The sequence below is a fragment of the Schistocerca nitens genome, chromosome 10 (assembly GCF_023898315.1).
Source record: "Schistocerca nitens isolate TAMUIC-IGC-003100 chromosome 10, iqSchNite1.1, whole genome shotgun sequence".
In the NCBI taxonomy this organism is placed as follows: Eukaryota; Metazoa; Arthropoda; class Insecta; order Orthoptera; family Acrididae; genus Schistocerca; species Schistocerca nitens.
The window spans coordinates 171997931-172013929 of NC_064623.1; the positions used below are offsets into that span (position 1 = coordinate 171997931).

The window sequence follows — 15999 nt, forward strand, 5'->3', positions numbered from 1 at the left end:
TTTTTGCTAAAGTGGCGTCACCATTTGGGTTCAGTGGCTTCGTCGGTGAGCTACAGGGTGGTGCACGAAATGTGTTGCCAATTGTTTCTTTCTCAATTTACGACGCACATTAGATATCCAGCTGGGATCTCTACAGCAGTACCAGCAGAGCTTGGAAAAACAAATGAGTTACGAAATGACGTGTAATTCACGATACTGCCGCTAGGAGACTAGTAAGCAGCAATGGGTGACAAAGGAAGACTGACGACACAGCAACGATCGGCAATTGTGTTAATTTTTCATGAAACAAAAAGCCTTGTTGTGACTCAGAGGAGTTTTCGACAACAGTTTAACACACGATGGGTCCCTTGCAAGAAGACCATCCACAGGCTGTACGATAAATTTGTACAGGAAGGAACAGTATTGGAAGCGAAGCGACCTCGGCCTAAGCCTGTTTGTTCGCCGGGGAATATTGAAGCGGTACGAGTTGCTGTACAGAGAAGTCCCAGGAAATCGTGTAGAAAGGCAGCAGTGCAACTCGGAATATCCAGACGCCCCGTTCAATGCATTCTTAAAAGTGACCTCCATATGTACCCATACAAGATGACCTGTGCACAGAAGCTCACTGAAGAACACAAGCAGCAGAGACTACTGTTTGCTCAGTGGGCGGAGGATATGGAAGAAAATCTCAACAACGTTTGGTTTTCAGACGAGGTGCATTTTCATTTTGACGGTGTGGTGAACAAACAAAATGTACGCTTTTGGGCCACTGAAAACCCACAAGTGCTTCATGAACGACAACATTATGCTCCGAGGATTACAGCGTGGGCAGCAATTTCCAGTCATGGACTTATTGGACCCTTCTTCTTTGAAGAAACTGTGAACAGCGAACGTTATTTGAGCATGCTTCGCAATAGCTTAATTCCACAGCTTCTTGCTGCTGCCTTGCCGTTCAACACGCAGTGGTTCATGCAAGATGGAGCAAGGCCACATACTGCAAACACTGTGTTGGAGGTTTTACACGAGCATTTCGACATGCGGATCATTTCACTCAGGTTTCCAGGTAGCTTCAATGACGGACAAAATTGGCCCCCTAATAGTCCAGACCTCAATAAATGTGACTTTTTTCTTTGGGGGTATCTAAAGGAAAAAATTTTCCCGAAACGTAAACGTGATTTAATGGAGCTCAGAAGACTTATTATTCAAGCTTGCAGTGAAATTACGGAAGACATGTGCCGTAGGGTAATCACTAGCTTCAATGATCGTTTGAAGGAAGTTAGGAAACGAAATGGTGGACATATTGAGCATGTGCTGAGTTAGAACAAATCTCCATGGACGGCTCTTCATTGTAGTATATGTTCCTTTCAGATTGTATTGACAATAAAGTTTATATTCAAAAACAAAATGGTAACACATTTCGTGCGCCACCCTGTATACTAAACTAAAACTCTAGACATTAATACTGAATTAGTGCTGTGATTTTTTTTACACTGTTTTGAAATTTCTAAGGACCGGAGACGTTGTTGGAGAAGAATTATCGCACTCAATGGTGGTCGACATGAAACACAGTACAAACGTAATAGATATGGAGTGGTATAATTAAAATGAAAAATGGTACACATTTCACTCCAAGAAAGAGTAACAAAATGGACGTAAATGACGTTCATGTTTGGCACTGGTCAGACTTACATCATAAAGGTCAGTATCGGACTATCAGTAAGCAAAATGCCCTCCTCGGGCACTAACCCAAATTTTGTACTTATTATTCATGCTGGCTACTATACCGCTGACGAGTCCTTGGAGCATATTGCCCATCTCCTCTCTCAGGGCTATATTCCATTCTTTCGGGTTCGGAGACGGCGTGTTAGTTGAGAAACACGGCTGTCTAGCTCATCCCATGCATGCGCGTTAGGGTTTAGGATCGGGAAGTATTCAGGTCATTCCATACGTTGAATATCTTCACCTTCCAGTGTGTCTGACACTCCAGCGGTCCTGTGTGAGCGGACATTTTCGTCCATAAACGGAAAGTTGGGAACTATCAAAGACCTAAGTAGACGGACATGATCCAGAATAATCTCCCTGCAATACCACTGTGCTCCAGTTCAAAAATGGTTCAAATGGCTCTGAGCACTATGGGACTCATCTGCTGAGGTCATTAGTCCCCTAGAACTTAGAACTAGTTAAACCTAACTAACCTAAGGACATCACAAACATCCATGCCCGAGGCAGGATTCGAACCTGCGACCGTAGCGGTCCTGCGGTTCCAGACTGCAGCGCCTTTAACCGCACGGCCACTTCGGCCGGCTGTGCTCCAGTGTTGGGCCATTGTGCAGAATGACTGCCCACACCATAACGCTAGGCCATACCGACGACGTTCATAAACATATGAACATTCTCTTATGTGAAACGCATCCCCCGCCCCTCCCGCTCTCTTCACACTAACTGGTGGTGGGCGGAACCACTTAGCACAGTGAAGCGGGATTCATCGGAGAACACAACTCTGAACCACTGTTACTGACATCAGTCAACATGTTCTGCATAAACAATTTCTCGGCGGTGGAGCGGTTGCAGTGGGATCCGTTTAACAGGCTTCCGAGCATACAAACCAGCCTGATTTAATCGTGATAGTGGTTGTGCTGTGGCCTTCCCCACCAGACATCACGGCGCCTAGAGTATCAGCAACCAAACTGACAGCCTGCAGCCGCGGGTTGCATGCATCGCAGGCACACTGAAGCACTACACAACCGACAGGCAATATTGATGAATGGCCACAACAACAACACCACAGCAAAGACACCAGGGGCCACTACCGGCCCACATAAATATAAGGAAGAGGTCGCTGCAGATCCCGCAACTATTTTCACATGTCAAACCACGTGATGGAAAATAGTTCCGAGGTACTCATCCGCCGAAGCGCTATAAAGGCCGGCGCTCGGCCGCACATCGGCTCTCCTTACCATCCAAAACAAAGCTCACAACCGCCTCCGCCTCCTGAAACTCCTGTCCGGCCGGACATGGGGTCTGCATCCTTCCACTATCCTCCACACCTACAAATCCATGATCCGCCCCATCCTTTGTTATGCCAGCATCGCTTGGATTTCCGCCCCTCCCCGGTTCTATAACGCCCTCCAAATCCTCGAACGCCATGCGCTCCGCATCGCCTTCCGCATCCGCCTTCCGTCCCCCACGCGCATCCTCTATGACCTCATCCCCTTCCCCCACCTTCTCCTTTTCCTTGAACACATCCGCACACTATATATTGTCCGTCGCCTTGATCCCCCTCACCCCCTGGTGTCTCCCTTCCTCTCCACTCCCGACCAGTTGCCGCGCCTTTACCGTTGTGTCCCTCCCTCTCTCCATCTCCACACCCTCCATCTCCTTTCCCAACACAACTTCCACCGTCTACCACTCCCGGATGATGAGCTTCGCCCTGACATCTACCCTTCCTACCAACTCTGACCCCCTCTTCCTGCCTCCTCCTCAGGGCTCCCTCTCCTCCCCCTCCCTCCTTCTGAGCGGATTTCCCCTCCTACTCCCCCTCCATCTCTTGTGCCTTCTTTCAGTGTCTCTGCGCTCCCTCCTGCCCTGTCTTCCCTTTTCCTCTCCCGCCCCATGTGTCTCCTGCCTCTTCATGAACCCACGGTTGCCCCTCCTCCCTTCATCCCGCCGCTTCCCCAGCTGCTCCGTGCTCTCCCCTCCTTTTCCATCCTCTCTGACCTTTCCCTCGGCAGGTCCCAGCTGGTAGTTTTATTCTTTGTCGTGTGTGCTCCAAGTGGGTTTTAAGTGTGTTGTTTCGGAGTGTTTTTAATACTGTGGCCGACTTTTAAACTGTGCCTGCGCATCCAGTGACTTCTCTGTGTTTTAAGAATCGCCAACTGTGTTTTTTCAACTTTCTGGTGACTTTTTTAACTGTCCCCAATGAACGTCTACATATCAGTGTATTTTTACCTCCATTTTCTCCCCTTACTCTGTTTTATGTTCCCCTTTTTTACCTCCTTATGTATGTATTATTTTCTTCTTGTTTTAATTGTCATGTCACTCGGCTGAAGAGCGGCGGATTGTGCTGCTGACAGCCCTCCCCTGCCCATATGGGGCAGGGGAATGAAATCACAATAAAGAAAAAAAAAAGCCGCACATCGGCAGTTCATCGACCGCCAGCAGACGTGGATAGCTGCTGCCCCAGCAGTCCGGCCTTGGATCTTCTCGCTGATCTCTGCATTAGGCTTGGTATATCGGAGAAGTCTCTGGCGGAGATTAGTAGGAAATTATTTCAGTTATTTTCTGTCTTATTCTTGTATGTAGTTGTGATTCGAAGACGGATCACTGTTTTCTGTTGGTGTTATACTTGGAGAATTTGTTTTGGTTAAGTGAACAGTCCAATAAATTGTTTTCGGACTTTGATCGTTAGTTTCTTCTGCTTACGCAGACATATCAGGTTGCAAGGTCCGCAGCGACCTGTGTAGGTGTAAGATGTTTGGTCCTTTTCGCTATTAGCGACGTGTATCGAACCTCTTGCGGTATGTAGGTCCGTTTAGGACTACCTGCGCGCTTTCACATAGCATTTCCACCCCCAGCGGCTTTTTTAAATCGCGAGATGCCACTTTCGGACGCACCCACTACTGTGACCACAGTAGTGATACTCTGACCAGCTTCGAGCCGTCCAGCCGCTGATTCACGACTGTAAAAACTCAAATGATGTCTTGCAGACATGTTGCCATACCACAAGGAATATCGAAGTTATTCGTTCGTCAAACATCATACTGCATGAACTGTCGAATGCATGCACAGCGTTCACGTACAGGCTTTGCTCCAGTTAACACGTCCCGCCTTCTACATATCCTTTTACCGTCACTTGTCGGATGTTCTGTAGCAATTGTCGGTTGTTACGTAGGAATTGACAGCTGTTCCTTAGCATCGATCATCTTGGGCGACTACCGCCAAGCTATGCTAAGTATATTCGCACTGTCTTGCACACCTCACCTGTATCAGGAAAGAGTGAGGGTGGTGGGGGAGGGGGGGGGGTGTTGGAGGTTTGAGCAGCGCAAATGTAACAACTCACAATTCTTCTGCTGCTATTGCAAGTCACTGAACCCATTAACTGTGCGTATTGTGTGCCAACACATATTCAAGTTACAGAATTTTTCAAAAAGGTTTTATGATTTTTTTTCTGAGCGCAGGATATGACAGAAAGCGTGAGTTTGTTTTGAAGATCTCTTTTTGTGGTTGTAAGAAGCTACTGGCACCGAGACGGTACACTGCGATATGAATCTTATAAAGAGTGATATTTAAGTGTGATTCTGTCCGCGCTGGAACTCGCCATTAACAACGTGCATTGATATTCCCAAAGCCTGTAACGCACAGAACCAGTACAATTGATTTATAGAAACAACGTGTGTGTGTGTGTGTGTGTGTGTGTGTGTGTGTGTGTGTGTGTGTGTGTGTGTGTGTGTGTGGTTTTCGGGCGCTAAACGGCGTGGTCATCAGCGCCCAAACGCATAGAAACAGGAACACATGCAGTGAAGGGATGAAGACGGACAGCGAACAAGGAGAACGGCTAAAAGACACAGACCTGACGCAGTTACAAATCCTCATATACAGAGGCAAAACAAGAGGAGAAGAAACGCACTAAAAGGGAAAGGAAACACAAGGAAAAGAGAACAGAAATCTAAGTGAAACAAGTAGGTAATCGTGACTGGCGGACATCTTACTTAAAACCTGGGTGAGCCAGTCACCCGGCAGTACATTAAAATCCTCTCCCTAAAATCCGAGGCAACAAATTGGACAGGACACAAAACCGTAAGACCTTAACCACGGTCGTTGCGTCGTCTTGCAAAACAGAGGGCAAATCCCGTGGCAAGGAAACCACCGCCCTCTGGTCAGAGAATAAAGGACAGTCAAGTAAAATGTGGCGGACAGTAATCTGGACGCCACAAGCACTGCAGATTGGGGGGTCCTCCCGCTGGAGTAAAAAACCATGCGTTAAGGGACTGTGCCCGATGCGGAGGCGAGTGAGGAGAACCTCATCCCGCCTGCATGACTGGTAGGACGTACGCCATGGCCGCGTGGTGGCCTTGACCAGACGCAGCTTATTTTCACCGACTGCCAGCCACTCCTCTTCCCATTGACGCATAACACGAAAACGCAAAAGGGAGGTAACAGCATGGAGGGGGACGGCACATTCAACAACGTGAGGGAGGGAACATGCATCTTTGGCAGCCACATCCGCCAGTTCGTTTCCCCTAATACCCACGTGCCCCGGCACCCAGCAGAAAGAAACCTCCTTCCCCTGCCGTTGCAGCTGGAGTAGGGCATCATGGATGTTCTGGACGACCGTATCCGCTGGGTACAAGTGTTGCATGGTCTGAAGGGCACTCAGGGAGTCAGAACAGATGAGAAACTTAAGACTGGGAACACATCTCATCTGCTCCAATGCCCGCAAGATCGCAAACAATTCGGCATCAAAGATGGTAAACGCCGCAGGAAGCCGTAACTTGACGACTCGATCAGGGAAAACAACAGCACAACCAACAGAGTCCCCCTGTTTAGAGCCATCCGTAAATACTGGTACATGGTCGGGATGCTGGTTTAAAATATCGTAAAATAAGGAGGTAAAAACAAACGCAGGAGTGCAGCTCCTCCGGTACTCTGCCAAGTCTAAAAGGACGCTGGGCCTCTGGAGCAACCAGGGAGGCAGGCGAATAAAACCCTGGGGTGCCACACGCGCCACACCAAGGGACTCAAGCAAATGTTTGGCACAAATCCCTTAATATATCCTGTCGCACTGCAAGGGTATCAGTTTTTATGATGTGGGTGATTTTGGTCTGTAAGCCATGTAGGCGAACCAACATACACCCACTGACAAAAAATGTTAAACACCTTGAAAAAGAGAGGGAAAACAAATGGAACTCGCGTATTGAGATATCATACTGTTGTATTTTAACCATTAAAGTTGAACAATAAACCAACTTTGCACATTCAGTATCATACTTTCTCTTTTATCTCGCAGGTTCTCGTCGATGATGCTGAACACAGCTACGACACTCTTCTTCGCATGGAGCAACTGGCGGGACCCACACGCCGCCTCGTCATCTTGTCGTACAAGGGGGAAGACTCGTTTCCGGATACGTGCAAATCAGGCGACATTCGTGACGATAGCTGGAACGACCTCATAGATGTCACTATCAGACTGAACAGCGAACAACATCTTTGCTGCCTGGGGGATCTCTGTGACAAAGAAAGTCTCAAGGCGATGTTAGATGGCAAGCCCGAAGCACTACTCGCTCTATCGCAGCTGTCGGGCCCTGTGAGGATGGGACAAGACTTGGACCCACTACCAACGAAACACATACCCAGACAGGTTACTTTTCGGATGCGGATCAGAGAAGAATTTTTTTCATTACTAGGAGAGAGGGAAGTGTGCATCACAGATGACGTGTCCTATAAGCACTTGACCAACATCTCTGTTGTGAGTAATTCCATCAAGTTTGAACAGCTTGAGAATTACCTCAGTACTTCAGACACAGTTTGGCCTCTCTTTGTCGCTACCGATGATATCGATCGTTCTGCAGTTCAAATGATATGCAGTAAACATGCAGACATACATGTATATGTTTTAAGTTATGTAGACGACGGCTGGGAAGTTCTGTTCCTGCATAGAGGCAGTGCGAAAATTCGACTATTCGTTGAAGAGGAATCGAGAAGCCTATTACAAACAGTGAATGGCTTGAGTAATCGAGTTATCGTTGAAGGGAAACCAGGTGTAGGGAAATCTACTATGTTACTCGACGTGGCAAGCCAACTGAAAGGCCAGCATCCCTCGTGGTGGATCCTGAGAATCGATTTACTGAAGTACTCAGAAGTCTTTGACAGCTGTGGCAGTGGTATCGAAGCCAGCAAGGATATCTTGCTCCGAGCAGTGTACAACAGGGAAAACCTGGGCCTATTGGAACACTCACTTCTTCAGTACTGCTTGCTGGAGTATCCCCGTATCATCTGCATGGTGGACGGCTTCGATGAGGTCTGCCCAGACTATGCAGACAAATGCTTACAAGCTCTGCAGGAGTTATCCCCACGCCGGGGCAAGCTGCTGGTAACTACTCGGTCCTCCGTGACGGGCCGCCTCGAGGGTGCGCTGGGACTTCTGGCACACACACTGCCTGCCTTCAGCGAAGAACAACTCTGCGATTTCCATGGGTGGAGCGGGTCAGAGATAGGCGTTACTGAGGTGGTTAGGGACCTGTTGAGGATTCCTTTGTTCTCAAAAATGTATGCAGAATCGTTCGAGAGTGGAATTACGGTATATGACATTGTGAGCCTCTATGAAGCCTTCTTTGAAAGGAAATTCAGAAGAATGTTTGAGGAGAAGTGGCTTGATGATTTATCTATAGCTGGGAAGAAGAAAAAGATCGAGAGGGAACGTCGGGAGCACGAGCAACAGTTGGGGTTTCTTGCAATGTCACACCTTCTCCCCAGACTGGAAGTACCACGCCTTGTACAGTTGTCCTCGGTGGACAGAGACGATCTGGTGAAGGCTGGTATCATTTACCAATTCATTTATGACAAGCCAGTTTTCATACACAGGACCTTTGCCGAGTATTTCTTAGCCAAGTGGTGCTTTTCTGACGATGCAGACGGTTTGCATAAACATCTGTACCGCAAAGCTCTGTCTGATAACAGCCTAGAGTTCTTCGTCGAGACTTTCGACCGAATGGCGAGTAGGGGCCGACCACTCCTGATGGCTGTGCTGAACGGTCGTGAGAGGGAAGTTAATTCGCTGCTAGAGAAGGGTGCGGACCCCACAGAGAGGGATGAGATGGGACGTAATTCACTGCATCTGGTACCAGCGTACAGTGATGACTCTGCAATACTGAGACTGCTTGTAGAACACCTGGGGATGGTGCGGGTGACGACGGCGGGAGGATCAGCATCAGGGTCTGCAGAAGTGACCCGGCAGCCAGTGGAGGCGGAGGCAGTGTCTGGGGTGGATGAGGCAGCGAGGTGGGTCGAGGAAGGGAGGGCTAAGGAATCCGAATGGGTGGCAAGTGAGTCGGGGTTGGCGGAGGGTTCAAGGACGGCAGGAGTATTGGGGGTTGAGGAGATGGTGGGAGTAGATGGGCCATCGCTGTATGTGGAGGCAGTGAAGGCTGCGTCTGTAGCCCTGGGTGCAGAGGACGGCCTGCTGCGCTGGACGCCTCTGCGCTACGCGGCAGAGCGCCGTCGTTGGTGTGCAGTGGCTGCTCTTCTGGAGATGGGCGCCAGGCTGCAGCACCTGGGGGACTTCCAGCGCGGGCTGCACAGTGCCGAGGTGCTGTGGCGTATTTTCAAGGAAGAGGGCTACAAAGCGCTGTTTGATCACGTACTTGGCAAGACTGAGTCTGGGTGGAGTCCGGGAGTAGGTCAACAGCCAGTCGAAAACAAGAGGTGTTTAGACATAAAGGTAACCTATACTCATTTATTTTTACGTTGTAAAGAAGCGAGTTCCACAGATTTGAAAATGAAAATTCTGGGAATTGAAATAAATAATTCTTATTTACGATAAGTTATATCTGCTTTAGATCAGCATTTACACACATCCTATGCAAACAACTGTGAAGTGCATGGCAGAGGGAACTTAGCATGGTACCATATGTTAAGAATCCTTCCCACTCCAGTCACGAATGGAACGCAGGAAGAATGAGTGCTTAAATGCCTCTGTGATTCACAAGCGGGGACACTGTCGCGAATAAAACAGCGCCACGTATATACAGGGTGATCAAAAAGTCAGTAGAAATTTGAAAACTGAATAAATCACGGAATAATGTAGATAGAGAGGTACAAATTGACACACATGCTTGGAATGACATGGGGTTTTATTAGAACCAAAAAAATACAAACGTTCAAAAAATTTACGACAGATGGCGCTACATCAGATCAGAATAGGAATAATTAGCATAACGAAGTAAGACAAAGCAAAGATGATGTTCTTTACAGGAAATGCTCAATATGTCCACCATCATTCCTCAACAATAGCAGTAGTCGAGGAATAATGTCGTGAACAGCACTGTAAAGCATGTCCGGAGTTATGGTGAGGCATTGGCATCGGATGTTGTCTTTCAGCATACCTAGAGATGTCGATTGATCACGATACACTTGCAACTTCAGGTAACCCCAAAGCCAATAATTGTACGAACTGAGGTCTGGGGACCTGGTAGGCCAAGCATGACGAAAGTGGCGGCTGAGCACACGATCATCACCAAGCGACGTGCGCAAGAGATCTTTCACGCGCCTAACAATACTTTCTTTGGTTCTAATAAAACCCCACGTCATTCCAAGCATGTGTGTCAATTTTTACCTCTCTATGTACATTATTACGTGGTTTATTAAGTTTTCAAATATATACTGACTTTTTGATCACCCTGTACAATAAGTTTCCTTTAATTTATGTCTATGGTCACAAACATTTTGTTAACAGATAACCGGTTGCGGTGTATAATGACCATCACGAGATCTGCAGTAAAAAGTGGGAAAAACATAAATATACTAGCAGATTGTCTACAACTTAAAAACAATACATAGAGCATAAAGAAAAGTACCACTGATAAATATATGCAGTTTTGCGTTTTAGGTATGAAGAGGCATACCTGCTTTATAAAAACAAAGTCCTAATGTACTGCAGCCATAGTGGCATCGTCAATTGTTAAATGCAGAATCAGCACCAACATCGTCAAATACACTCCTGGAAATGGAAAAAAGAACACATTGACACCGGTGTGTCAGACCCACCATACTTGCTCCGGACACTGCGAGACGGCTGTACAAGCAATGATCACACGCACGGCACAGCGGACACACCAGGAACCGCGGTGTTGGCCGTCGAATGGCGCTAGCTGCGCAGCATTTGTGCACCGCCGCCGTCAGTGTCAGCCAGTTTGCCGTGGCATACGGAGCTCCATCGCAGTCTTTAACACTGGTAGCATGCCGCGACAGCGTGTACGTGAACCGTATGTGCAGTTGACGGACTTTGAGCGAGGGCGTATAGTGGGCATGCGGGAGGCCGGGTGGACGTACCGCCGAATTGCGCAACACGTGGGGCGTGAGGTCTCCACAGTACATCGATGTTGTCGCCAGTGGTCGGCGGAAGGTGCACGTGCCCGTCGACCTGGGACCGGACCGCAGCGACGCACGGATGCACGCCAAGACCGTAGGATCCTACGCAGTGCCGTAGGGGACCGCACCGCCACTTCCCAGCAAATTAGGGACACTGTTGCTCCTGGGGTATCGGCGAGGACCATTCGCAACCATCTCCATGAAGCTGGGCTACGGTCCCGCACACCGTTAGGCCGTCTTCCGCTCACGCCCCAACATCGTGCAGCCCGCCTCCAGTGGTGTCGCGACAGGCGTGAATGGAGGGACGAATGGAGACGTGTCGTCTTCAGCGATGAGAGTCGCTTCTGCCTTGGTGCCAATGATGGTCGTATGCGTGTTTGGCGCCGTGCAGGTGAGCGCCACAATCAGGACTGCATACGACCGAGGCACACAGGGCCAACACCCGGCATCATGGTGTGGGGAGCGATCTCCTACACTGGCCGTACACCACTGGTGATCGTCGAGGGGACACTGAATAGTGCACGGTACATCCAAACCGTCATCGAACCCATCGTTCTACCATTCCTAGACCGGCAAGGGAACTTGCTGTTCCAACAGGACAATGCACGTCCGCATGTATCCCGTGCACCCAACGTGCTCTAGAAGGTGTAAGTCAACTACCCTGGCCAGCAAGATCTCCGGATCTGTCCCCCATTGAGCATGTTTGGGACTGGATGAAGCGTCGTCTCACGCGGTCTGCACGGCCGGCACGAACGCTGGTCCAACTGAGGCGCCAGGTGGAAATGGCATGGCAAGCCGTTCCACAGGACTACATCCAGCATCTCTACGATCGTCTCCATGGGAGAATAGCAGCCTGCATTGCTGCGAAAGGTGGATATACACTGTACTAGTGCCGACATTGTGCATGCTCTGTTGCCTGTGTCTATGTGCCTGTGGTTCTGTCAGTGTGATCATGTGATGTATCTGACCCCAGGAATGTGTCAATAAAGTTTCCCCTTCCTGGGACAATGAATTCACGGTGTTCTTATTTCAATTTCCAGGAGTGTATATACGTAAATAACATCATATGCACGAGTCATGTTGTCAGTAGCACTACTGTTCAAAACAAGCTGCTGTACAATAGCCACAAGATGTTTGTGTTCTAGGTTCACCAGATGTCGCTTATGTCGGCATACACTAGTTTTCAATAATTAATTGAAGAGTGAAAATAAAGGTGGATACAATAGCTGAAGTCTGTAATGAGCTTATAACGTATAAAAGGTGTGCCTCTGTGATTGCTGTAATCACTCTAACCTCGCCACGATCCATACGTGAGGCACACCTAGGGAGCTGGATAATATCTCTAGATTCTTGTTTTTATACTGGTTCTGAAAGTTTTGTTGCTAACTTATCGCAAGATAATTTGCATCCCTCTTTAAGAGTGTCCTAAATCAATTTGTTTAGCATTTGCGTGATGCAGTCCTGTGATAAACCTATTTAAACTCGTAGTCCTATTTCCTGTGGATTTCACACGCTTGAACAGTATTCCAGGATGACACTCACAAGTGATATGTGAGAAGCCTCCTCCCAACAAACCTACGGTTGATTCTGTGACATCATTCCATTTCACATACGTACAAACTGCTCTAGCCAGGGATTTGTACGAGTTGACTGATCCCAGTTATAAACTCGTTGATATTGTAGTCACAGGAGGCTAGTTTTCTGCGTTTTGTAATTAGCGCAGTCTTACATTATGTCACATTTTAAACAAGATGCCAATAATCTGCACCACTCTGAAACCATATCACGACGTTCTTGGATATTTATACAGTTTTCTTTCAGACAGTACTTCACAAATATACACTGGTACGCCAGAACATTGACTACTGCCTGTCGCGGCGTTGGAAGTCGACTGGTGGCTTTGAGGGCACTTGACGGGGTAACAAAAGTAGTAATCGGAGCAGAGACGGACGTGGGATCACCGTAGGGAAGACAGGGGCTGGGAATGGGGAAATCCACTGAGGTATGCGACTTTGACAAGGGGCAGATTATTATTATGCGGTGCCTGTGAACGAGTATCTCGAAAACGGCGAAAATGATAGAATTTTCACATGATACTGTCGTGATAGGTAGAGGGACAGTGAAAATACCACTAGGTGCTAAATGGTTGAACGTCCACGACTCTTAACAGAGCGTAAAGTTCGTGTGGTGTGCGTACTGTAAGACCTTCAGTCCACATACCATCAGATTATTTGACTTGTCGCTCTAACGAAGTAGCTGAGTGTCAGCAATATGTCTCGTGGTCTTATCGTGGCATATTTATCTTCTTCCGTTAGGTTAGACGATAGAAATGCCACTTGCACACTTAGAGTAGCAGATTGACGGTAACCAACTTTAAACAGAAATTGATTAATTTTCACGCACATTTATTAAAATAATAACAAGCATAAAAATTATTTAACTTGGTTCTGGATGCTATTTACAATTGACAATCTAAAGTTCCTTTGGTATTGGTACGTTAATCTTATTCCAACATATATCTCTGATACTTGACAAAAGTGTCTATACATTTATCTTCATGGCTATGTACAGGAATATGGTAGTCTTATTAGGCGCAGACTGAAACTTGACTATAGACTGGTACAGACAAATGTAGAACTCGTTCAAACTGGTACAGACTAATGCAGACTGGTACAGACTGATGCAGACTGGTACAGACTGATGCAGACTGACTAATCGGAGGTTTGTATACTCGTTATAATACCTCCTGCGTTCATGTATCAGGCCGCGAGTGTGATCCGCAAGGAGAAAAGGTTCTACGTTAGCAGCAATCTCATTGGCTGCGTTACATATTTAATACGCGGATCGGCGGGAGCAGAATTTGGTCCGTCTCTAAGGCAACGCCATCTCGTAGTGCGGAGACGGACGAGCGCTGCGACTGCGCTGTTGTGCTTAGCGGGGTGCGCTCTAGTGGGAAAGTTGTGTACGCGCTGACTACGCGGAACTATGAACACAACAGTTCGGAGGTTTGTCTGATGAGTAAAGTAGGATGGATGGTGGTCTGTGGCAGATCTGCTGAAAGAACACAATGCTGGTGCACGCACAAGTGTTCCGGAACACGCCGATCATCGTACATTGTTGAACATGGAGTCCTGCAGCAGACCACCCCTAAGTGTTGACATGTTAACACAATGACATCGTCAATTACGATTGCAGTGGGCACGGGACCATCAGGATTCGACCATCGATCAGTGGAAACGTGTCGGCTCTTCGGCTATACTAATTTGGTCGTCTTCACAAACGTCGCAACCAGGTGAACGGCGGCTAGAAACGTGTAGCTCGTCACGGACGCAGGCTGGTGGGAGCAGTATTATGCAATGGGAGGCATTGTCCTGTGCTTGAATGGGACCTGTGGTAGTAATCTAAGACACGCTGACAGCTGCATCCAATTCATGCTTGATGTCTTCCCCGAATGTGATGTCATCTGCCAGCAGTGTAATTGTCCGTGTACAGGAGCCAGAACTGCGCTACAGTGGTTTTAGGAGCATTATACTGAACTCTCGTTGATGTCTCTGCGACCAAATTCGCCTGATGTAAATCCTATGGAAGCCATGTTGGTCGGTATCGGGCTCCATCACCACGCACGAAAAATGCGAATTAATTGCCCGGTGCGTAGACATCTAGTGCCACATACCTTCACAAACCTACCAACACACTTTCGAATTCCTGCTATGCAAAATTGGTAATATATTTCGCTCAAAACACGAAGATACTAGCTATGCCCCAGGGAAGTGTGGTAGGTCTGCTGTTGTTTTCTATCTACATAAATGATCTTTTGGATTGGGTGGACAGCAATGTGCGGCTGTTTGCTGATGATGCTGTGGTGTACGGAAAGGTGTCGTCGTTGAGTGACTGTAAGAGGATACAAGATGACTTGGACAGGATTTGTGATTGGTGTAAAGAATGGCAGCTAACTCTAAATATAGATAAATGTAAATTAATGCAGATGAATAGGAAAAAGAATCCTGTAATGTCTGAATACTCCATTAGTAGTGTAGCGCTTGACACAGTCACGTCGATTAAATGTTTGGGCGTAACATTGCAGAGCGATATGAAGTGGCACAAGCACGTAATGGCGGTTGTGGTGAAGGCGGATAGTCGTCTTCGGTTCATTGGTAGAATTTTGGGAAGATGTGGTTCATTTCTGAAAGAGACCGCTTATAAAACACTATTACGACCTATTCTTGAGTACTGCTCGAGCGTTTGGGATCCCTATCAGGTCGGATTGAGGGAGGACCTACAAGCGATTCAGAGGCGGGCTGCTAGATTTGTTACTGGTACGTTTGATCATCACGCGAGTGTTACGGAAATGCTTCAGGAACTCGGGTGGGGGTCTCTGGAGTAATGGAGGCCTTCTTTTCGTGAATCGCTAGTGAGGAAATTTAGAGAACCAGCATTTGAGGCTGACTGCAGTACAATTTTACTGCCGCCAACTTACATTTCGCGGAAAGACCACAAAGATAAGAAACGAGAGATTAGGGCTCGTACAGAGTCATATCGGCAGTCATTTTTCCCTCGTTCTGTTTGGGAGTGGAACAGGGAGAGAAGATGCTATTTGTGGTACGAGGTACCCTCCGCCACGCACCGTATGGTGGATTGCGGAGTATGGATGTAGATGTAGATTTAGATGTATTAAGCAGGTGGTCACAATGTTTTGGCTCGTTAGTGTACATTACAAAAGTGGATGTATGTGTGCAAGTATGTATGTTCTGTATCTACTCCTAAACCTCTGTAGTGATTTCATTCTCACTTGGTCCACGTGTCACGTACAGTACTGAAAGAACCACAGTGAGGATAATAACCACCTACCCATGAAAGCGATGGGGGTGAGCGTGAAAAGCAAGTATAGCTCGCGACGTTTAAATAGCCAGACTGTGTCTAACCACTATATGAGAA

General features: G+C 47.6%; 1 protein-coding gene across 1 annotated transcript in view; it reads left to right on the forward strand.

Moving 5' to 3' along the window:
- The first annotated feature begins 7753 nt into the window (after positions 1-7753).
- The window catches only part of LOC126209970 (serine/threonine-protein phosphatase 6 regulatory ankyrin repeat subunit A-like), a 50616-nt gene continuing 42370 nt past the window's right edge, over positions 7754-15999 (forward strand). The window contains exon 1 of the mRNA XM_049939082.1: positions 7754-9415. Coding sequence (XP_049795039.1) covers positions 7754-9415 — 1662 coding nt within the window. The remainder of the gene's footprint in view (positions 9416-15999) is intronic.